At 35.9% G+C, this 13,725-nt stretch overlaps 1 protein-coding gene across 1 annotated transcript; it reads right to left on the reverse strand.

Moving 5' to 3' along the window:
* Nucleotides 1-1,296: 1,296 nt before the first annotated feature.
* LOC145805607 (protein FAR1-RELATED SEQUENCE 5-like) lies at nucleotides 1,297-1,886 on the reverse strand. Its single transcript, XM_082900772.1, has 2 exons — nucleotides 1,860-1,886; nucleotides 1,297-1,644 (listed from the first exon to the last, which is right to left on the reverse strand). The coding sequence occupies exons 1-2, from the start codon at nucleotides 1,884-1,886 to the stop codon at nucleotides 1,297-1,299; spliced, it is 375 nt and encodes a 124-aa protein (XP_082756898.1).
* Between the last annotated feature and the right edge of the window lie 11,839 nt (nucleotides 1,887-13,725).

Raw genomic sequence — 13,725 nt, forward strand, 5'->3', positions numbered from 1 at the left:
AGGACACGTTCACTTTGTGTGCCCAATGCATTTGCAATTCTCATATTTCCTTGGTCTTTGACAGTTGGACGAGGCCCGTCCCACGTTCCCTTTTGTCTTCACAAGATCAAGATCAGGATCTTCTACTCCAAATTGTCGTGGGATTGAATGTTTCCCTTTGTCTCCATCCCCATCGTTCAGATTCCTCTCATATAACTCCTTCATCCGGCTCGTCATCGGAAGACATGCATCCTTAGCCTCTTTGAAACCTTCCGTTGATTGCGAGGCATAAAAACACATTTCATTGTATGAAGAACTCAATATCCCATACCAGGCTGTCTGTGTTATAGTGCTATCAATTGAGGGTTGAGGCCATTGCTGGCCATCCTTGTTTGCAGCCCTTGTTCATCTATGCAGCACACAAGTTGGGAGAATTTGCGTTAAATTTTTGATTTTCATAACACATATCATGTGACAGCAAGGTAGCCCCAACAATTTAAACTTCATGCAAGTACATCTCATTCCAGCATCCACTGGATTGTGTGTTACTATCCATAATCTATCCTTCACCTTGTACTTATGAATATAGTAGCATTTCTGACCATCCGACAAAGGGAACACGTCCTTGACATTTAACTTCCCATCTTCTAAGATTTCATCACGGAACATTCTAAATATATTTCGGGTGAATAGCTCAGCCCCATGTCTCTCTATATCTCGCAATGGAGTAATCAATACTGGAAAAGTGTTAATTGTTTCAACATCGGCCTCGTTATACCTTATCCTTGCAAGAGCCCGATCATAGTGCCTACGAAATTCATATAGCTTCAATTTGTGTTGGAGGAAAGGATTGAAATAAGCATTTATACTCTCCGGGCACTGAGTGCTCTTCATCCCAGCAAAGAAATGTCCACGCATATATGCCTCAGCCCACATATGACAAAAGGTTTCTTGTACGTATTGGTTCTGTAAGTTGAGTCAAATATCAACACATCACCAAACTTTGCGTAGTCAGCCCGTGATTTTGAATCTGCCCAGAACAGATTTTGTAACTTGTTATCCATACACACATCATACTTGTAAAAAAAATGTGCGTCAACATCAAGTTTTGCACATAGGTAAACCAACGCACCCTGCGCATCACCATCCTCAACTTCTGCTCTACGTTCGACTTGAATATGGCTGTGCAGATCCATACGGATGAAACCAACATTCTTATAAGACCCGAATTGATTTACCATATAGTCCATGATTTGGCTAGTCTTCACACCGACGTTGTGCATAGTCATTGCTTGAGCTTTGTCAGCACTGTTTAAACTATGATGTGACCTCAGATACATCACAGTGTTGTTCTGCCAATTCATGGTTGTGGTCTGTGACGAACTGAGTCATAACATACTTTCCCCCTTTACCAGCATCTACATCGTATCGTATGCGAAATTGGGCTTTGCAACCTACTCTTGTTAGTGCCTTAGGAGCTCTACTCTTCTCAGCAACACGGTCCAAGTATTTTGGTAATCTCTGACCTTCCCTTGAACACAACCATAGCCTACTAACAACCTTTCCCTTTTTGTTTGTGTTAAATCTGGATTTTCGAATACTAAATCCCTTGGCTTTAGCATACGCATTGTAGAAAGCTTCTCCATCTTCGACCGAATCAAATTTCTATTCCAGAATAGCATTCTCAACATCACCAACCATGTCATTGCGATGAGCATCGTCAACCATTTCTTGTTTCACATCGGCTCTGCCATCTTCAATGTTCATGCTGGTTGCTCCTTCATTGCTCGAAACAGCTTCGCAACCATGATAAGGTTTCGCCCAACTTTCATTGATCAAACGAATGTCATTTGCTTCATTTGGAATGTCATAATCATCACCTTCCCTTTAACTTCCACTGGGGCCATACTGCACATGACATTAGTACAAACAATTAATTGATGACCGAAAAATGTTAACACAAACACAAACATGACATTTTCACATGGTTTAATTGTTTGTGCAAACACAAACACTCGCTTGAGAAAGAGAAAGGTTATTTGCCAATGGAGGGGTTTCCGTTTGAGCGAAGCGTAGAGTGGTTGAAGTTAGGATGGGGATTTAGTTGAGGGAAAATAGTTGAAGTGAAGAGGCCAGAGAGAGAGGGAGACAGAGGGAGGGAAATAGCTCCATACCTCATATCTAGTTGAAGAGAACGCCTTCACTTCAGCAATGGAACCAACACAGCTTTGTAGTTCCGTTGTTATTAGAAATCGCTCGTTATATGCTTCCCTACCCAGCAGGGGCTTCTCACTGTTAATGGAAATCAAGGGTTACACTGACTTAACCTGACGCAGAGAGGAGAACAGAGAGAGATAGAGATGAAATAGAGAGAGTGAGTGGGATGCAATCATGCAAATACAAGCATTAACCGGTTGCCCCGGTTCAACTTTTTCACGATTAAACAATTCAATGGTCTTGATCAATTATTGTAATCTAACGGCTAAAAATTGGGTTGCATATGGTGTGCAACCTTAAGGGGATTGCACACTTAAACAGCGTTTTATACGAAAATACAACATGAATGTTCACAATTTATAATTAATATACAACTAGTTTTTTTAAAAAAATAAACTCATACTAATGTGAACATGCACACTGCAACGTGAAAACATAAAATAAAATTGAAAAAAAGTGAAAATAGATTATTTCAATTGTTCAATGGTAACAAAAATGATTGTTCAACTAACAAGCATTGTAAAAAAAAAAAAAAAAAAACAAAATACAACTAACTTTTGAAAAAACTTCAAAAAAAAAAGAAAAAAGAAGCTCATATCAAAATACAATATGAATGTTCACAATTTACAATTAACATACAACTAATCTTAGAAAAACTAAATTTATACCAATGTGAACATTCACATTGCAACATAAAACAAAATTAAAAGAAAATAAAAATGACTATTTCAATTGTTTAATGGTAACAAAAAATGATTGTACAAACAACAAGTATAGTAACAAATAACCAATGATATGTGAATATTCACATCTTACAAAATATATAATTATGCCCATATCTATATTTTAACACTTATTTATCAGATTTTCAAATAATGTGAAATGTGAACATTCACATTGATTGATAAAAAAAAAATAGAAACAATGGCAGTAATAGAATTAGAAATCCAAAAAAAATTCAATCACTCTAAAAAAAAAACAATTTCATCTTCATCTTCATCTTTATCTTCATCTTCATCTTCATCATCATCTTTATCTTTATTATTATCATTATCATTAACAATATATGCAATTTCACCATTCCACCAATCCAAATCAAACCAAACCCACATTTGAAAAATATGTTTGTAACAAATTTGATTGGATATAAACAGAGTTTTGACTTACAATAATGGAGAAATATAGAGTTTCGAACACATAGTAATAATGGACGAACACAAAACTTCGAACACAAAGTGACAATGGAGGAACACAAAGTTTCACCGTAACAATGGAGGAAAATAATATTATTTCATCGCCATGTGTAAACTAGAGTTTCAAAATCCTAGCATAATGAAACAATACCACAAATGTGAATGAAACTAATTAAAAAGAAAAAAATATGAATAATGGTAAATACCAAAATAGAGGTTGCAACAAAAAGAAAATGTGTATATTTTTTTTTCCGTGTAATACATATCAATAATAGACATAAGAGTATAATAGTCCAACAAACAATATAAATCAAGAAAAAACGGATCTCATGGAATAAAAGTATAAATACATAAGACTAAGTAGGTTATAATTTTCTTTAGTGGACTTATTAAGTTAAAACACCTCCAAATATGATTTATCAATAAAAACCTTTATATAAATGCATTCACTCATCTATATCTTATATTAAAATAGTGCTATTAATTGCACCTAACTACCTAATTTGGACCCACCTCTTTATAATTTTTTTTTAATAATTTTTTTATTACAAGTTTAGGTATTACAAAATTTCCATCCTACTTTTACGTGTAACCTTTTAAACCTTAACCTTAATTTTACACCGCTTGACTATCACCACCATCGATTGCCACTCCCAATCCCCCTTCACCCCTCTCCCTTTCCCAGCTCCTCCTTACCACCCATCACCCTCCCTGGACTCTCTCTAGCTCCTTCCCACCTACCATCACTAACCTTCAGCTCCTTATCTCCTTCTCCAATAGCCCCACACCTTTTATAAGGAGAAAAATCATGTGAGAGAGAGACATCTTGAGTACTATAAGAAATTAATTAAGGTTTTAGAGAGAAAAATTTATGGACAAAACCACTTTTTAAGGATAAAATATTTTTTTTGCTAAAAGTGATTATTTTATTTTTAGTGACATAATTGGACATTTAGTGATGAATTACTAACCTTTTAGGATCAAAAGTTGTCTAAAAAAAAAAAGGCCTTTTTTTAAGGACCAAGTTGCTTTTTTTTCTTTTCTTCTTAAAAGTGCATTTATTAGCAATATTTTCAAAATTTTATCTCTAAAAGCTCATTTTTTGACTCTTTGGGATAATCTTTTAGTGATTGTTTTCGTGACAACTGAAATTAATTCTCAAATATTTTTTGCAACAAAATTTACACTTTTAGAGATAAAAAATCTTATATGAAAGTGTCCCTCAAAATCATTTAAAAGAATAAATAAATTACAAAAGTCTCTCTCTTCACTAATCAAAGTGCTCAATAATTTTATGATCATCATAATATTTTGTCACATTTTATTTACTCATCTCATATATCATCATTACATTAATTTAACGGTTTTATTACTATCATTGCTTTAATGGTCGAGTGCAAATTATGAAAGTGGCTTTCTACCCCAAACCATTCCATACCATACCATACTAAACCATGTGTTTCAATTAGTCGAGGTCACTTATATGAATCTTTTTCTAAAAGGAAAATGATATACAAACTTACTTTCTAGACTTAATAATATATAAGTGATATGATTGGTTGATAACTAGAGAAGATATGAGAGACAATATTGCCTTAGATATCCTAATTGATTGCCATATTATTGGGCTTGAAAAATGAATTTATTTTTTGGACTTGAATAGTAATAGTCTTTTTACAATTATGTTATGTTAAAGGTCATATGCTTAGTTAAATTAAAAAAAATATATTTATATTTAATTTTTTAAACTAATGTGACACCTTTTGGAAATTGGGAAAGTGTCCCTTGGCATCACTTTTACTTTGACATTCACAATACCTAATAATTGAACAATAATTATATTATTTTACTATATTTTATTTATCATCTTATACGTCATTACATTGGTTTAATGAATTTTGCTACTACCAATATAGTACTAACACATCATGTGATAAACAAGTGTAATAGCATTGTGATCTTTATAGCATTATACCTACCATTTTGCCACATCTAAATATATACAAAGCAAAATTGCATCATCTATGAAAATATAAATAGGATGTATTTGGGACATTGTTTTCACATTGATTACCCAAAAATAAAATACAAATAACTTTTTCATACAAACCATTTTTATAAATTGACTTTGCATCCAATAATAAAGGCTTAGGATTCAAATAAAAATGATTGAAACAAGCTACATCAGGTTGTAAGAAAATGATTGTAGAGCATTAGTTGTCATTTGCTACTTCTATATTGTCTCTCAAAATATCAACATATGATGAGTCCTATTATATCTTCTTTTTTTTTTTTTGGTGGTGTTAATTAACATTGCCAAGTTCAAACTCGATATATTGGTAAGGTTTCTCCATGTGTGATATTGGTATAGATGGGTAGTGATTATTAGTGGTAATTGTTAGGTTTTTGTTATTGGCAATCATGTTTGACAAAACTCGTTTCAGTTGTAATTTTGTTCAACTTTTATTTTAGTCAGGCTATGAGTTTTTAAATGCGAATCCAACCTGAATTGTGCTTTGCAGAGATGTTTCTGAAATTAATTTTTTTTATGTTTTCCACTTCGCTGGCTATGTCCGGGATTAAGCAGTTCGGTTAGCTTGCAGGGGTCTAGGAGGCAGCGCCTCTTGGCGGGTTTGGGGCAGCACCCGGCACCCAGACAGGGTCGAGGGGTAGCGCCCCTAAAGCAAAATGAAAAATTGCAGTCGAAGTTATTTTTCCGCTCGAGCGGCCATTCCTGTTCTCGAGCAGAGATCGCGACCTTTCAGAAGTATCACTCACCTGCAAAAGTATTGGGAGTTGTTTTTTTCCGCTCGAGTGGTCATTCCTGCGCTCAAGTGTAGACCTTGTTTAGTCACACGCGTTTTAGTTACTCTGCTCGATCGGTCATTCTTGCACTCGAGCGGAAATCATGGATCTATTTTCTATAAATATGTGGTTCTATCAGATTCTAGGGTTATGGTTTCTAAATCTTCTTCTTGGGTATTAGGGTTTTTATCTAGAGCTTCTTTACTTGTTTCCTTTGATATTTGTGAGAGTTTATATCATGAATTGAGTGGATTATATCAAAGGGTTTGTTTATTTTGTTTTATTCACAAAAGAAAGATTTGTTCTTCGGTGGATTCTATGGAATTTGGACCTGAAGCTTTGGTAGATTTCAGAGTGGCTCATCGTCGTGGATTCGACATCGGCATTGTGGATTCAATGTTGGGCAAGACAATTTCGAGGTGAAGACGGGGCTAGAAGAGGCACATAGGGGTCGGTTTGATTCGTGCGTATATTCGCTAGGTAATTGAGAGTACACTTTTGTAATTCCTTTATGTCTTCTTAGTGGATTATTTTGTGGCTTTTGCCTATGGTTTTTTTTTTTTTTTTTTTCACAATTGGAGGCACTCCAATTGTGGTTTTTCACGTAAAATTGTTGTGTCGATTTGTCTTTGATTGTTTCATTGGGATTTCTATTTACTGGTTAAAATTGATACATAATCACAAATCAATATCTAAGGGATTTTTAGATTTTTCAATTGGTATCAGAGCGGGTCGCTTTATTATTATTATTTTTTTAATAAAAAAACTATTAGAGTGAGATCTTATTTGATTTGTGATAATGGATTCAATTCGTGAAAGAAATTCCATGGTTCGACTACCCTTACTTGACAGATCCAATTATTCTTTTTGGAAAGCTCGGATGAGATAATTTTTAAAATCTACTGATGAAAAAGTTTGGCAATCTGTCATGTATGGGTGGACCGAACCGATGATTAGCATTGATGGAGTAACCTTCTCCAAACCAATTGATAAGTGTGACACAATTGATTACCAAAATAGTAGCTGGAATAGTAAAGCTAGCAATTCTCTTTTTTGTGCCATCACACCTGAAGAGTTTTGTCGTATTTACAATTGTGAAGTCGCAAAAGAGGCTTGGGATATCTTACAAACTATTCATGAGGACACTCCTTCTGTTAAATGCTCAAAACTTCAAAGGCTCACATCTAGTTTCGAAAACCTTTCTATGAAAAATAGTGAGACCATTGATGAATTTTATGCGAAGTTGAGTGACATTGTAAATTTCGGCTTCAATTTAGGTAAAAAACTACCAGAATCCAAGATTGTGGGAAAACTTTTGAGGTCCTTGCTCGATTGGTTCCAATCAAAAGTTACGGCTATTGAGGAGGCTCAAGATGTTGACAACCTCAAGCTAGATCATTTGGTTGGAAATTTCCAAACTTATGAGGCACATAGAAATTTCAAAAAGAAACAAAAAGATGATATTGTGTTTAGTAGTGCTCATATAGTTGGAAAGGATTCTGATGAAGATTATGAGATTGACACCAGGATTATGGATGCTTTCGTAAAATAATTTAAAAAGTCTTTTATGAAAAGAATCCTAATCTTTTGGAATCAATTCATAAATCCAAAGGCAAAGGTAAATTCAAAATTAATTCTACAACCTAGAAGAAGAAAGGAAAGATATAAGGGCCAATGCTATGAATGCCAAGGATTTGGCTACTTTGCTCAAGAATGCCCTACTTGTTTAAGGAAAAAAAAAAAAGCCTTCGTTATCACGTGGGGTGATGAATCAGAGTCTGACAAAGATGAAAGTGACAACGAAGCACAAGACGAAGATGGGCATGAACAATTCCTTGCTTTTATGGCGGCATCTGAAACTGACAGACAAACAGAGTATCTGCAAAGGCCGATTGAGAATATCATTGATGATGAATCTTCGGGGAGTGATGATGTAGAACTTCAGCAAACTTATGAAAAGTTGTATAAGGAATCTCTTAATTTATCTAAATTGAATGAAAAACTCACTATAAAACTCAAAGCATGTGAAAGTGAGAATGTCAAACTAAAGGAGGAGATTTCCGAGGCTAGGAATGATGCCATCAAGATATCTTATGATCGACAAAGCCCTTTGTGAAAAACTCTTGAGCTACAGCAAATCTATACAATGTATGAAGAAAAGATTGATACTCTCGAGATATCTCAAGTTGCCTTGGAAGAGCTAATCATCAAGAAAAAGGAAGAGCTCAAGTGAACTATTGTACAATATCATTGCTCTCAACAAATGAGTTATGACAAGAGTGGCATTGGCTTTTGTGGTGACCAAGAGCAAAAATGGAGTGCATCTACATCTCATGATACAAAAACTCAAGGAAAGGGAGAACAAAAAATTCAACATGAGAATGGACTTCTCAATCTTCCTAGAGTTGGTAAGGCCAAAGAAAAGAAGGTATACCTGTTTTTGTTTGTCATCATTGTGGTATGTATGGTTATATTCTCCCTTATTGTTATGAGTTGAATAGGAGAGTGTCTTATAGAGATGGAATAAATTCCAACATCTCATGGGGTAGGAGACACTTCATTGATGGTAATGAGGTTAAGGGTTATATTAGACCTCGTTATCTTGATTTGCTTGAGACCAACCATGAATAGAGGTTGTGTTTGACTAGACCTAGGAATAGGAAGTTGAAAACCAAGTTGAGACGAGTTCCCATTGAAGGGCAAGAGACTCACAACGTCAAGACACCACCCAAGAACCACAATTCTCACAACTTTGTTCATACTAAAACGGTTTGGGTGAGAAAACTTGACTTGTGCAAATTTGCTTATTCATTTTAGTGTTTTTTTTTTCTTTTCTTTTTGGCTGTTGGTTTTGTTTGTTTGTTTGTTTTTTTTTTTGGGATCGTTTAGTGTGTGCTTGTTCATTTTCTGTCTTGCTTTGTTTTAAAAAGGGGGAAAAAGAAATCCAAATTTTTTTTCTTAGTATGGTTTTGCAAGCTTGTAATTTTTGAGAAGTTCTTGGTGCATATTAGAATTGATGAGAATATCTATTACATGTTAATATGTGTGTGCTTTTTCTGGTCATTACTTATTTCGGAGTGTGTGTTCTGTGATTAGTATGTCTCATTCTGCACACACTCTTGGATTAGCAAATATCGGAGTCTTCTGCCTTAGTGATCATTTTTCGCTATGGACTTCTGTCATTGTATCTTTTGCTTTTCTAGAGGAATTGACCTATACTAGCACATCATGGGTGATGTTGAGTCTCTTAACCACCTTCCATCTTTTTGCATCTCCATCGCTTTCCCCTCTGTTCTTTGTTGTCCAGCCATGAGGAAAATGCTACCTCAAAGTCACCAACTAGGTTATCCTTATTGTATCCATGCTTCTCTGGTTCTTTTTCTATACTTTTGAGCGTGAAAGCCGCCAATGAGTGTGCAAAAAAAAAAAAGGAAAAAAATGTGCAAAAGAATGAAAAAAAAAATGTTAAAAAGAAAGAAAGAAAGAAAAGATTCATTGATTGAGGGGGAGCCTTCACTTTTACTCAACAAATACCCTTTGATTCCTAGTGGTTTGACTTTCTTTAGTTGTGCTTAGATTCTTTTGCTGGAGGTCCAGCTTTCTGATCACTTCTAGGATTTGAATCTAGTGTTTGTCAAACTCCAAGAGTCACACACACATTTTTAACATGGGATCTATGCTTTTCACATAATGCATCACTCTCTTTTAGGAGGAATCTTCTAGAGGTTGTGCATATTGTGTTTTTAAGTAACTGTGTTTCTTGAATAATCTTGTGTGGCTTAAGGCGCAAATCTAAAATTCCTTACTTGCTCCACCATATTATTTTTTGTCTTTTTTCTTCTTGTTCAATGTTTTCAGTGTTTGTGGTTGTTTTTAGTGAGGGGGGGTTTGGTCTATCATTGCAAGGGTTTTTTTTTAGCATGAACTTAAATCAATTGGTTTGGTAAGGGAGGTTAGCATTAGTTGGTTTGTATGTAGCTGTCCACTACTTGTTTATTGTTCAATTGTCCCAAGTTCTTAATATTCACATCATCAACATCATCTTGTCCTGGCTTGTGTGGTTTATGCTCTTGCTTTCGTTGATTGAGCTTCCTTCCACAATTCATGACAAAAAGGGGGAGAAGTTTGAGTCAAAATCAAAATGGCTTTTGAGTGTGTTTGCATGTTTCTTAGTATTGTCATTTACTCATGCTACATGCTCTTAAAATCTGTAATTTACATCTATTCATATTGCCATCTCATGCTTCAAGATAATTTGGTCATATGTCTACTGCTTTTTCATATACTCTTGTGGCACTAATAGTTGTTTTGGAGATTGTGGCACTAATAGTTGTTTTGTAAATCATGACTTTGAGAAAGAAGTTTGTTTTTGTTGGCTGTAATGGGTTTTGGAGATTGTGGCACTAATAGCTGTTTTGCAGATCATGATTTTGAGAAAGAAGTTTGCTTTTCCAGGCTATAACGGGTTGTGGTGATTAGGATTTTATTTGTTACGTGTATTTTGTCATGGCATTGTAAAATGGGGAGATTGTTAGGTTTTTGTTATTGGTAATCCCATTTGACAAAACTCCTTTCAGTTGTAATTTTGTTCAACTTTTATTTCAGTGAGGTTATGAGTTTTTAGATGCGAGTCCAACCCTAATTGTGCCTTGCAGAGATGTTTCTGGAGTTAATTCTTTCATGTTTTCCCATTTTGCTGACTATGTTGGGAATTGAGCTGTCCGGTCAGCTCGGGGGGGTCGAGGGGCAGCGCCTCTTGGTGGGTCGGGGGCAGCGCCCCCCGAAGAAAAATGCAAAATTGCAATTGAAGTTGTTTTTCTGCTCGAGCAGCCATTTCTGTGCTCGAGCGGAGATTGTGATCTTTCAGAAGTTTCACTTGCTTGCAAAAGTACTGGGAGTTGTTTTTTTCAGCTCGAGCAGCCATTCCTGCACTCGAGTGTAGACCCTGTTTAGTCACACGCCTTTTAGTCACTCTGCTCGAGTGGAGATCGCGGATCTATTTTCTATAAATATGTGGTTCTATCAGATTTTAGGGTAACGACTTCTAGATCTTTTTCTTGAGTATTAGGGTTTTCATTCAGAGGTTCTTTGCTTATTTCCTTTGATATCTGTGAGAGTTTATATCATGAATTGAGTGGATTATATCAAAGGGTTTGTTTATTTTGTTTTATTCACAAAAGAGAGATTTGTTCTTCTGTGGATTCTGTGAAATTTGGACCTGAAGCTTTGGTGGATTCTGGAGTGGCTCACCATCGGGGATTTGACATCGGCGTTGTGGATTCAACATTGAGCAAGACGATTTTGAGGTGAAGACATGCCTGGAAGAGGCACATAGAGGTCAGTTCGATTCGGGCGTGGATTCGCTAGGTAATTGAGAGTACACTTTTGTAATTTATTTATGTCTTTTTAGTGTATTGTTTTGTGGCTTTTACACTTGATTTTTTTATTACAATTGGAGGCACTCCAATTATGGTTTGTCCACGTAAAGTCATTATAGCGATCCCGGGTTTACCCTTGTTGTATAGTGATCCGGACATGTGTCCGTGGATGTTGGTAGTTGTTTATTATCTTGTTTACATCCTTTCTTACTTTGTATTTGAGTTATAGGATGTGTTGAGCGGGTTTGTTACAGGTTGGTTGAGTTTAGAAACCAAAACTAGTTGCCCAGATTTTTGGCCTGTACGCTCGAGCGGAGGTGTTGGCGCTCGAGCGTAGATTACATCCATCCAGTATCTTGTTGTGCAGTGTTGTGAGCTCGAGCGTAGGGATTGGGAGCTCGAGCGGAGGCCTGGTTTTGCAAAGGTGCTGGGCGAGTGCATTCTGCGCTCGAGCGGGAGGTTGGCCGCTCGAGCGGAAGTCTGTGAGTGGCCGCTCGAGCGGGGTGTTTTACGCTCGAGCGGAAGACTGGGTTTAAGTCCCGAAATTGTGACTTTCCAAATCACTTTTTCACTTTCTCTTCTCTCTCTTACTTTTCCAAAAACACCATTGTTGAGTCTTTCTCTCTAGATACTACCTTCTCTCTAGGTTTTGATCTAGTAGGAGTGATTTACTCACCTTTGGCCTTTACAAAAAAGTTGTTGATCGTCGAGGGCTTCATTTTAATCTGAAAATCTCGGGTTTGGGAGCACGTTGGGTTTTGTCGTCTTCTCCTTTGGGACTCCGAATTTGAGGTAGGGATAACCTACTCCTCTCTATGGGTTTTGTCTTTAAATTTTGGTATTTTGAGATGTTGGGCTTGGTTTGGTAATTTTGTGAAAGTTTGGGGCTTTTGTGTAATTTTACAAAGGTTGGGGTTTCATTCATAATAAACCTAGATGCATGTTTGGCATGAAGAAAATGGAATGATTGTTGAATCATTGATGAAAATGGGACCTAAGGGTTGAAATGGTAATTATGGAAAATGGCCTAATTACATTGTTTAATTAATTGGGATAATTAATTGGTGATAAATGAGGAAATGAAATGTTGATTGAATATCCATTTGTGCATTTATTTTCTGTTTTAGAAATAACTGCTTTGGGCTATCGGTGGAGGATAGTCGAGATTGTTGTAGACAATGCATGATGATTAGGTAAACGGAAACTAATCAATGAAATGTGTCATGGAACTTGACGGTTGATTGAATACATTAATTGTATGTATTGTGTGATTGTATATAGAACCAATATGTTTATATACGTTATGTGTAGAGGAGGAGATAGGGGATGTACTCCGCGGTTTAGGGGAAGATAGGGGATGGACCTCTAAACCGGATAGGTATTTGGAGGAGATAGGGGATGTACTCCGTAGACAGAGCTCATATGCTTGTCTAGAGAAGTGAAGATAGAGCTCATATGCTTATCTTTGTGAAGTGAAGTGTGGATACAGCTTGTATGCTTATCTGTGGATATTGTTGATATACATATCTGTTGTAGAGTGTGGATACAGCTTGTATGCTTATCTGTGGATATTGTTGATATACATATCTGTTGTAGAGTGTGGATACAGCTTGTATGCTTATCTGTGGATATTGTTGATATACATATCTGTTGAGAATGTGGATATAGCTTTTATGCTTATCTGAATGTGAGATATAGTTTTTATACATATCTGTGGAAATGATGATAGAGCTAGTATGCTTATCTGTTGTTAAAAGGAAAATGAAAAGTAATTGGGACTTGTAAGTCGTTGACATAAATATGTTATTTATGTGACTGTATCAGTGTTGACCAACTATCAATTGCTAATGTTTTAGTCATTGTCCATGGTTGGTTTAGTGTATTTCTACTGGGCTGTGGCTCACCCTATATGGGAATATCATTTTCAGGTGCAGGAAGCATGCCACCTCCAAGGACATAGCTGGGAGGCTTGTGGCGGGCATAGTTTTGTCGTTTTACTTTGATTTATTTCATGTAATTTCAAGCCAAGGGCTTAATGTGTAAACGAGTTAGAACTCTTTGTTGTAACCAAGTGTTAACTTGGAAAGCTGTAAGCCCGTAGGGCATTTTGTTATGAGGTTAACATGTAATACTTATGTAACGGAATTCTAATG

This window comes from Camellia sinensis, chromosome 13 (assembly GCF_055761805.1).
Source record: "Camellia sinensis isolate YWXY chromosome 13, ASM5576180v1, whole genome shotgun sequence".
NCBI lineage: Eukaryota > Viridiplantae > Streptophyta > Magnoliopsida > Ericales > Theaceae > Camellia > Camellia sinensis.

Bases quoted from the DNA above. Each gene is read 5' to 3' on its own strand.
- LOC145805607 (XM_082900772.1), bottom strand. From the start codon at position 1,886: ATGGCCCCAGTGGAAGTTAAAGGGAAG. The intron at 1,645-1,859 runs GTGATGATTATG...ATTCTGGAATAG, and splicing joins CAGTGGAAGTTAAAGGGAAG to AAATTTGATTCGGTCGAAGA.